Source organism: Parasteatoda tepidariorum, chromosome 4 (assembly GCF_982258835.1).
Source record: "Parasteatoda tepidariorum strain Cologne lab strain chromosome 4, Ptep-v5.0, whole genome shotgun sequence".
NCBI lineage: Eukaryota > Metazoa > Arthropoda > Arachnida > Araneae > Theridiidae > Parasteatoda > Parasteatoda tepidariorum.
The window spans coordinates 21555107-21566539 of NC_141758.1; the positions used below are offsets into that span (position 1 = coordinate 21555107).

At 29.5% G+C, this 11433-nt stretch overlaps 1 protein-coding gene across 7 annotated transcripts in view; it reads left to right on the forward strand.

The window, feature by feature from the left end:
* qtc (GRIP domain-containing protein quick-to-court) overlaps positions 1-11376 on the forward strand; it is a 113165-nt gene extending 101789 nt beyond the window's left edge. For 4 of the 7 annotated variants that reach the window (XM_071182012.2, XM_087160736.1, XM_016068215.4 and 1 more), the window contains exons 4-6: positions 984-1118; positions 7866-8192; positions 8977-11376. In XM_071182012.2, the coding sequence (XP_071038113.2) occupies positions 984-1118; positions 7866-8192; positions 8977-9007 (493 nt within the window). In that variant the 3' untranslated portion in view covers positions 9008-11376. Of the gene's footprint in view, positions 1-983; positions 2629-7865; positions 8210-8976 lie in introns of those variants that run through there. The other 3 variants (XM_043044718.3, XM_087160738.1, XM_087160737.1) reach the window with 3 other exon arrangements.
* The last annotated feature ends 57 nt before the right edge of the window (positions 11377-11433 follow it).

Consider the following 11433-nt stretch of genomic DNA (forward strand, 5'->3'; position numbering starts at 1 on the left):
AAAGTGCTATTTTGATACAAGAAAGATTTATATCACAAAAATTTCGTTATCTCCCTTTTACATCTAACATACCTATTAGTTTGAAATATATCGGAATTTTCAAAATCGAAAATACTGCGGTCAGTGCCATCTTTATTTCGTTGGTATTTTACTTGAAATAATTTCATAAAGGCAATCGAAAGATTAAATAAATTATGAATTATAGATTGGATCTAAAAATAAGCAGAGGTTTCAAAACTCGTCACTGGCTGCAAAACGTACCAACTCGCCGAACCTCTTTAACACGTTGAATACCACGCTTATTTTACATGGCTTGCCCGTCTTACCACAACGGTAAATAACTACGAACTAAATTTACAAATATTAGACAGATTTTGCTAGTTTTTTAAAAGGTTTAGCATGAAATTAATGAAAAAAGTGGGGAATTATATATACCTACGAACTATTTAGAAAAAATGGTGGATAAAAATCTACTCAATTGAATTTATTGAACCAAGAATCGCAATTAATAACTACCACTTGGAAATATTTATTCGCTGTCCGGAACAAGTTGGCATCTCTGTGTATATAAATAAAACTATTTTTGTGTATTCTATATTGCAATAATTTCTTCAAAATATTTTAGTCACGATAATAATGTAAAAAAATTAAAAGTTTACTCGAATTATGTGTTTAGGTTAATCTTGGCTTCGCGGGTAACCGGTGACTCCCGTGGCGCTACGAACAAACTCAGTACCGGTGACCTCTATGGCATTCAACGTGTTAACTTTTCCATGGAACCCTAAGGTTCCGCGGAACACCATTTGGGAACCACTGATCTCTTGGATTACTGAACCTCTTTTAAAATCCTTAGTTTTTCACCTTTTGCCTACGGCGCATGATAACACCTGATGGCCTGGATCATCAGTTGTCCCAGCCGTAAGCAAAGGGTTTATGAAAACAAACATGGAGTTGCTTAATCTTACCATTTTCCTCCCGTGCAGGTATCTCGAATTGCGTCCTCTGTTTGATCGAGCACAGGATAAGATCCACAACATAGAGAGTCAACTGACGGACGTTCAGAAGGACATAGAGAACCAAGAAGACTACCACAACCAAATGTACCTAAAGATGTACAGGTGGAAAAACGTTTTTAAGGCTTGTCTCTGTGTTTCGGTGGCTGGGCTAGCTTATAAGCACTTAAGACCTTTTGTCAACTCAATAGATATCTACTCTATTCCTCACTATTTCTCTCCCTCAATAGCCTATGATAACTTCAAATATTATACCAATCTTGTAGAATTTAGAGCGCAAAACTAATTTCGCTTTTGCATGTTTATAACATCCTGTACGATGCTGTGCAAATTAAATTATCATTAATTTTAAGTCTAATGTCTTATCGTTGCTTTGCCTTTAACAATTTTGCTGTAAGTAGAATGAATGAAATGTTAATGATTGAAGTGGTTTTATTTATTAAAAGATATTAATAGAAGCCTTGATGAATGCTATATTTTTGATTGAAATGATTTATTCAATGACTTGTTTTTGCTAACTGTGATTTAACTGCTTTCTGCTTAATGTTAAATTAGTTTAAATAGATTTTAGTCTTTTTTTTATAAACTGATTAAGATTAAAATTTTAAACAATCAGATTTTGAGAATCAATATAATTTAAAATGTCTGTTAAACTATATCGATTAATTTTTTCTTGGTGCTTGATGAAATTTTGATAGATGTGCTTATGTATTGTTGATGCGTATATCTAATATCAAAGTTAAAAATGTTCTAATTATCACTATGAAACAAAAGAAATATTTCAGAGAAAGGGAAACGCTAAGTAAACCACTTGGCTGGATAAATACAATATTGATAATTACCTTTTGTTCCATAATTAGGTTACAATATTGGTGCTATTGATTGAAATAATCGAATTTATTTCATGGATCATGTTTTCTGATGAAATTTTATTTTCTCCCTTTTTATCAACAAAAATAATTTGTTGTAGTTGGGAACAATGAGGAAAAAGCTCAAAATTTAATATTAAGAATTGTATCTCGTGGATAACTGCTTAATTCATTTATTGCCATGATTTTAAAAAAAAGCTAGTTGCAAAAAAAATCAGATTTGTAAATTTTAACTTAAATTTTCATTGCTTTTCTGCACTGTTTGGCAATATTCTAAATCAAAAAAAAAAATTGCTATTTAAGCTGCAATCTCGTTAAATTAGTTGAGAATATCATTTCTTACACTCCCTTTTCTACAAATGAGCTTCAATTACTTGCTAAAAATATTAATTTATTTCAAAAGAGCAAAAAGTGCAAAGCTTCGATGAAGTTTAAAACATTTCAAAATTAACTGGACTTTATTTAACTGAAAGGCTCCGTCCCTTGCTGGCTTGATTTTTTTATCCATCTGAAATCCGTTCTATTTAATCCGTAAAAACTGTTTATCGAAATTTTAACATAAGAGCTGTGTTCATCTTTAGACATAAGAGCACGAGGCTGCCAAAAAGAAAAAAAAAGGAAAAAAAAAATCATAATTTTCCTAATATTAGTTTTTGCTAAACTTAAAACAAGTTAAAAACTATGACATGATTATGACAGTTCCATACCAGAATAATCCTTAATCACTTTACTGAAAATGTTCTAACTTCAGATTTTTTTTCATACAAAAGAAAAAAATTTAACACCGCTTTAAAAAAAATTCGATTAAATTAGCAATAAGCTTAGATGGACTGACAAAAATTTTAAATTGTCTAGTTGTCTTTTAAATTGTCTTCTTTGATTTACAAATAGTAGATGTAAAATGAAGAAATGTCATTTTTTTACTTCACTCAAACAGGAAGGATATAATAAGCTTGTAGATATTTTAATATGGTTCCTCCCCCCTTTTACTGCTTTTTTAAGGAAAAAAAAATTCTCCCTTTTTAAAAAAAAAAAAACCAATCTTAATCTTATATCATTTTAATTAGTGTGATTCTAGAACAAATTTTTGTTTCATTGTAACAAACTAAATATCAAATGTTTTTGTTTCAGCGAACTGAAAAATATAGCTGACGTATTGTCTTAAAATGTATATTTAGCTTGATCGCCGAAAATAAATATAAATTTTGATTTGATGCTCTATAAAAATTTTATCTACCTTACATTTAATGTCTATAAATTTTATCATCTTTACCTTAATAACTAAACTACTTATGCTTTGGTGATTGTATGTTGCAAATTTGTTGCATTGATAGCTTTCAGTAAATTCTGTATATTTGAATTGCACACATTTGAAAGAAAGCATTTTTATTAGAGTATATGTAACCAAGTGTGAGTTTATAATAAGCAATGTTAAAATTTGATTGAAGATGAAAACTAGAGCCATAAGAATAGAACATTTAGATTTATTATAGGTCATTTGAATTTTACTACTAAAAATATTTTCGTAGCTGTCAACTCAAACCTGTTTTATATTTTTCCACGAATTTCTAAAGCATTAACAAAATTTACTATCGAAATTTTAATTCTTGTTTTAATAAATTTAGTTTAAAATTATTTTGTCCTCGACATTTAAATATAGTAGTTGCCCTACAGGGGAATCTTTCCTTATAATGAAAATTTTAATTGGAACGTTAAATAACGTTTAAAATATTCTGCTTATCATAAATTAGTTCTATCAATTTCTTCATTTATCTTTCGATTTTCCTCGTTTTTGAAGAAAGTAGCTACTAAAAGTTGGATTTTTTTGCGCAGCCTGTTCGCTCTGACACGTGCGTGTTTCAGGTACCCCTCGCATTATTTATTCCAATGATAACGCTCAACAATAGTATGTGACGAATTCTATATTATCGTTTCAAACACCCCTCTTTAATCTATATTCTTTATTTTTAATTAAAAGTCGCAAATAGACATGTGGACATATCACACAAACTAAACATTTAGTTAAATAGGCTTAAAAATGCAAAAATATATAACCCCGCTTAATGAAATTTTCTTTCCAACATAATTTTCACCTGCAACCAATATATATTAAAAATAAATAAATAAAATGTCTCCATCGAAGAAAAAGTGATATTTTTAAAATTTGATTTCTTAGGAACTATTTGAGCGATTTCACTCAAATTTTGTATTTTGCCATTTAAATAATGTAAAAAATTCTATACCTTACAATTCGAAATTTTTTTCGACCATTATTAGATAGAATAATTAAAAAATGATGAATATTTAATAACAGTTATTTTTTTGCATGAAATTATCTTTGAATAAATGAATTTTATATTAGTGTGCGAAAAAATTTTCAATTCTCTTTAAAAAAAAAAAAATAAGTTCCTCGAGATATGGCAAAGTTTGGTCAGAAATAACGAATTCGTCGAAAAAACTAAGTTTATTCAGAGAAAGTGCGTTTTTTTACTTCTGATATTGTAACTTAAAATATCGTCTGTACTTATTATGGTCACCCTCTAGAATTTGAAGATCCGATCATTAAATCAAAGTTTTTCACAGAGGTCCGTTTTTTTCCTCGCACTGTACACAAAAGACTCGATAATTATGTGATCTTGTTTTCCAGAATTTGTTGTAACAATTTTATTGCTATTTCTGCTTACTACTTTAACTGTTCCCCCTCCCCTTTAGTTATTTTTTAACAGCTAAAACAGGAAAGTTGGCAGCTATGGATTTTCTAATGATTGTGATCTTCCAAAGAATGCGTGATAATTTATATGCGTTTCCTATTTAATAAGTTTTCTACATATATGAGCTGTATTTGGATTAGTAATTTGATGGCAGTATTATTTTTTAAAGAAAAACATCACTCGATGGTTATAAAGTGAAAGCAAGAAAAAAGCAAGTCCTAGTTCTCCCAACTGCTTTTGAAATTAATAGAAGAAATATTAATGGCATCTAGTTAAAGTAATAGTTAAGATCTAATCAATTTCAGTAATGTTTTCGCATTTGAGATACTAAAATTGAAGCAGTTCATTTTGAAATCGAAGCTGCTCTAACTAAAACAATGAACTGCACTTTTTTTTAATGTTAAAGTACCTTTTAGATTTATTTTATTCAATTTAAAAATAACTTAAATTAATACTCTTTTAAAAAAGTGTATGAAAAATAATATTTTTCTTCTTCTGAAGTTAGAAAAATTCTAAATTTCAGACAATTTTTTTTTTTACTTCCTCCTAGTTAATCTACAGAGAATTATACGAACGCAAAATCTTTTTTTATTATTAACTTATTAATATATTCGATAATTTATTCATTTATTGTTTCATTTTATTCATTGAAATCTGCTCTATTGTACCAAGTTACTTAATTTTAAATTTAAAGGTTATAAATATATTCTTAAAACTTGAACTTTAAATAGTCTTAAAAAAGTTTTGGAAATGCTTCCAAATTCATAAAATTTAATAACTAGGTACAATATAATGTATTTCAATGAAGGAAATTGAGCAAAAATATTCAGTTTCTTAATAATTAAGGAAAATGCTTTCGTTTAATTCTACGTAGAAGGAAGTAAATTCCCTTTTCTGTCTAAAGCGAGTTTTAAAAAAAATCTTTTAATTACATCCATGTAGTTAATTCAATAAAATTATACATAGACTCAACGTGACGTTGTTGATATTGCGGACTTGTGAAGTAGGTGCCAATTGTGAATGTGATAAAAACATATCTCTTGTTCGGCTTCATTTTGTTTTAATCATTTTCAGCTCCATTATGTGATTTTATTCTAATCGTTTTCATTGTTGTGTTTAACCCTAATCATTTCCGTTTTTGTGATTTTATTCTCATCGTTTTCACATTTGTTATACTGTTTTGTTATATTCGTTTTAAATTGTGTCCAATTCTCAGGGCCCGCGCTAAGCATTCGCAACCTCGCCGAATCGTAAATTTGGTGAATAAAATTGTGTTTTGGTGAATGATTTTTCTATTAGAAAGAATTGTATATATATTTAACTTGATCCTCAAAATTACATCAATAAGAATTTTTCTGAACAAATTAGAATTGGATCCAAATAATATAAGCCTGAAACAAACTACCGTAAAATAGTTTTGTATGGGGGAAAAAATTTATCATTTGGCAAAGTCTTTCGAAAATTGGCGAATACTTTTGATATTTGGCTAATAATTTGAAATCCTTAGCACTGGGCCCTGAATTTTTTAAAATTAATATGTAATCTGGTCGACGTTGTCATCACAGCTGTGATTTCCTTTGATATTTCTGAATGAGTGGCAGCGTAATTCGCCATTTTCAACTTTTTTTTTGTTCCATAGACATCGATAATCCTGAAATCTGGGGACAAAAAAAATTTTTTTTAAAGAACATTTATTTTAATCAGTCTTTATTTCGCTTTACGACTCACTTTTAATAATTCAAAATTTGCCTTTATCTACCCTTTTAAAACTGTTATTATATAAATCGAAAAGCATATGATTTTATTAAAAAATAAAAATTTTCTATTATTTATGATAAATAACTTCTTTTAGTTTTACCATCGGAACTAGAGCAATTAAATTAAAAATTTTTTTTATAGGAATATTGGATTATCGATGTCACTATTTCAAAACAAATTCATTTTTATCCTTAATTATTTTCAAAACAAATTAATTTTTGTCCTTACCTTGTCCTGCTGATCATTTATGTCAAATCAAAGTTAAGTTTCTGTTTCTCAATTGTGTGACTTACAAATGTATGTATTTAATTTATAGCATGCATTTAGATAAATAAGTAAAAAAAAGAGCTATCTTTACACTTTAGTGTGTTAACTTTTGTAGTTTGTTGCAAATAATGTAACTAGTGAAATAAAATGTGATAATTTAAAATATGTCATTATTTATTCATTATTTTCACGCAAGACAATCCAGCAATATTCTGGAAACATACTTCATTTTTTTTTAAACTTTGGATAGTTGTAATTAATTTTAGAAATATCATTTTTGAATATTTTCCATGAAGTTTTCTCTAAGGGGAGATTTATTACATTCTTATATTTCATTTGATTTGTATTTAACGTATGTATCTCCAAGAAACACCAGCTTTTAAACTTAACTTTTCTATAACCAGATTCTATGAGAACTTGCAAGCAAAGAAAATGGTTCAATAAGAAGATGCACAATATTCTGTGCATCTTAGGAGAGCCTTCTGGCTTCCCTGGAATATTTTATTAATTTTCTCTCCTTTGCTAGGCAACTAAAAAGGACTTAAAATTCTTTGATATCTACATCCTGCAAATATAAGATTTTTCATCACAGTTGCTAAGCGACGAGCCAATGGCCTATCTATGTATAAAATTCCTTGAATTCTGGGAAGTATTCCATTGTTTTATACAATTTGGTCAGACAGTTTTTAAGAATTTACTCTTAAAAATAAACTCAAATTAAAATCCTTAAATTACAGTGCTCTGTTATAAACTATAGTAAGACATTGACATCAGAGAAACTATAATATGCTAACAATTACTTACAAAAATAATTTTAAATATGAATTTAGGATGTAGAAAAATATCTGCCATTTCAATTTTAGGAACTTTTTGGATGATTTTTCTGAGCTTTAATTTGGAGAAAATACATAAAGATGTATGTAGTTTTACAACACAATGTAATGCACAACATATCTCTGCTTTTCATAAAATCTTAAGTCCATAGGGGTTTAGAAATGTTATGTTACCTGTCTGACGTATACTTGAAATATTCCACCTTGAACCCAAACTGTAATTGTATCTTACCCCTTATACTTTCATTTTCTTCAAATAATTTTCAATTATTTTTTGCCATTTATGTTTGCATGCTTAAATTACCATTGTTTGTAAGTCACCTCGAAATATTCTGCATGCATATCTACCTTTTGTTTTTATGATTTGAAACTTTGTGTTTTGTTTAGTCATTGCATGTATCCCTCCCCAAACAGGAAAGGCCAAGAAACGGCCAGATTCGAACAAGCTGAGCAAGCTCTGGACTTCACTCCGAGACACTCGAAGCGCGTTTCAGTCCCTGATCTCTTGAAGCAGTTGCAGCAACTGGAGCATGAGCTGGATCAGACGAAGCAACTGTACAGGGAGGCAGCCCGGGGGATGGGAGACCGACAAGCAGAGTACACCCTGCGTTTCCTGAAAGATGCAGTCTTCTACTTCCTGACCAAGAAGGACAAGGAGCACCTGAAAGCCATCCAGAGCATCCTCGGATTCACGGATGCTGAGAGGATGGCCGTTGCCAAGGCAATGAAACACAGGAGGCTGTGAGTGCAATAATTAAGTACGTTCTATGCTGTCACTCTTACTTCTTCAGCACTTCTTTGAGCACTTTTAGAATATTTGCTTGCTTTCACCATCTTTCTTTTCGGGGTGTGTGGTTTGGAATCTTATTATTTTTTTTTCTATTTTTAACTCAATTATGCTGGACACTTACTAACAACCAAAAGTAGGGACATAAAAGATTAGTTCGTCTCTTAACTAACGAAGTGGGCAATCTTAATCAAGTTCTAAAAAAAAAAAAATTAGATTGGATCCTAGCCAACCTTTGCATGACATTATCTATGAAACACAATACATGAAGGCCTTATTTGGATAGTTACGACTTCACTTATTAAAAAAATTTAGCTCACTTTCAGGTTCATGTCAGTACTGAATGGTCCAATTTCACTTAAAATGGAGTTAGCCTTATTTTCATGTTCATATAAGTAACTTCTATCGTATTTCAAAATCAGTATATCCGCTAAGTATTTTTATAGTCAAACAGAAAGCACAAAAAAATCAGACAAGATGGGAAAAACAATGCAATCAGTAGTTTTTTAAACTCTGCAATCTCAAAATGAACGAAGATAGATTTAAAGCGCTATTCAAATAAAGCCTTCATATCTGAAAAATCATGTCCATGGAATTAGAGATATACTTTCACGACTTTTGAGTTACAACGTAAATACGTGAAATATTCAACTATGAAACATTTTGTTGTTAAAAAATTATGGTAGAATTAGTAATATTTTTTTGAAAGATAAAATTTATACTTCTTTTCTGTTTTAGATTCTGCTCACCTTTTAAGACTTTAAAATGAAAAGTTGAGCCTTCCATTCCCATGAGAGAAATCAATGTTGTTGTAACATATGAGTGTTCTGCATAACCCATATCTACTGAAAATATTATGTAAATTACTGTGTTATAGTGGTAGTGAAAAGTCTACTTTTCCACTGATCATTAAGTATCACTTTTTTTTTTTTTTTTTGTAAACATGTAGTTAGACATTTTTTTTTTTTAGAAATCATCTATGTTATATGATCAAACATATTCCCAATACACATAAGAAATCACAAAACTTACATTAAAACAATATTGTTACTGATTTTAATTTAATCAGAGAAGAAATTTTAGAAGAGTATTTTAGTAATATTAAAATATATAGTGAAGCTTTTTTTTTTCTTATACAAAGACATAGGATTTTCTTTTTAAATCCCTGAAATTCATAAGCATTTTAATTATTGTAGGCATTTAATCGAGCATTTTAAAAAGCATTTTTCGCATTTTAAATTTTTTAAACATATAAAATTCAACCAAATTTAAAGTTTTTATATTATAGTAATAAATTTCACCATTTTTAGTTGTTTCATCCAGATATGTTTATTAAGTGTGTTAACTATTATAAAAGTTAGAGATTATACTGATTAATTATAAAAATGACATTTGATGGGTCGAAATACAATACATATTAAATATATTACCATATTTTTAGAAGAGATTTTAAATATCATGAGAGATTCAATATTTAGTGTTATTACTTAATATATATATAATAAGCTATTCAATCATTCTGACTATGCAATCAAGCATTAATCCAAACCTAATGTTTCCTTGCCGCCTATCTAGTTCCTATATATTAATGCTTCTAAAGTCTAAGACTACCAGGTGCTCTTTTATTATACCTATTATAAAGAAGCTATGTAATAGTTAAATACAATATCTTTTATCTGAAAGACATTTTAATGATATGTTATTTGGATCGAGTGAAAAAATTAGATCCTATCTAGAAATCTATTACCTAATAGGGTATAATGTATTATTATTACATTAAACCCAATTACTATGTAAAAAATGAGCCAGGATGGCTTAGTAGTTAGGCACTGGATTGTGGTTAAGTGACGGTTTTCCCTCAGTGGCAGCTTGAAGCTCACACAGTTTCAGATCAATAGATACTAGCTTGTCAGTAAAGACAGCATTGTGTGATGTTGACCACATTACCACAAATCATGCCGCTGGTCACAAAATTGTGGAGCCTTAACTTACATGACCCCCTGGCCCACAATGGGCTCTTGCTGGAATTGGGAATGTTTCTATTTATGTTTGTGTCAAAACTAATGGTAGAAATAATACACAAATTAAAAAATTTTCAATTAAAAATCAGCATACTTTTTTTTGTTGGAGAGGTTATTTAGAAATCTGGACGCCCTGTGGCTGAGTGGTAGCGCTGTCGTGTCACAAGTCCTTTTTTCAATTCTCGGGCCGGGCAAGGTTAATTCAGCCTTTCATCCCTTCAGTGGGTTCATAAAATGAGTACCAAGCATGCTTGGAAAGTAAACCCTGGGGTTTTCGCGTTGGGCTGACCACCCAACCGGAACATCTGCTTCTTGCACCCTAGAGCCCGAAGGTCAAGAAAACTGAGATAGGTACAGTAGGCTTTGGCTCTCTATGGGCTGTTGCGCCACTGAGTTTATTTAGAAATCTGATTTAAACCCTAACAGTTTAATTTTTTGATCCACTACCATTTTACATTAGATGTGCAATTACTTTTTAATACATCAGATGATAAACAGTTGCATGCTTTTAAACTAATATACGTCCTCCATCAGCAGCAGTTTGTGATTTGCTAAACATGTTAGCAACAACATTGTTTGATAATAAGATATGAGCTATTTACAAAGATGTGGAGTCTGATTGCTATTTTTATTTTGAACTTATAAGTATTATTTAAAAGTTTTATTTATACAATAAATTAAAGAACTGTTAAATTAATTGCCGTTAAGAAAGATAGTGGTTGATAAAGTACGTGGACAGTTTATTTTTGTAGAAAATTGTTATTAAAGTAACAAATGAATGAATGAGTATTTAATGAACTACCGGATCTTTGAATTTTTAGTAAATTGGTGTTTAAATTTTTATCATGCTTTAGTTCCATTTAAATCTGTTTATATTTTGTATCATATAATTTGTTTGCATTTATTTTTGTATCATAGAAAACTCATACTTACTCATTTATATTCTTGAACAAAGAGGTTTCAATGTGAGTCAAAACAGTATTGATTTCATTATTATTTATTTATGTTTGCATGTGAATGTTTAATTTTGTTTTTAAATTTATGATACAAAGACTGTTTTAAACTCTCCAAAATTGGTGTGTGTTTGAAATGAATAAATAAACAACTATTATGAAAAGCATGGTTCCATTCCTTTCAAGAGTGAACTTATCCATCGTTGAAAAATACTTCGGAA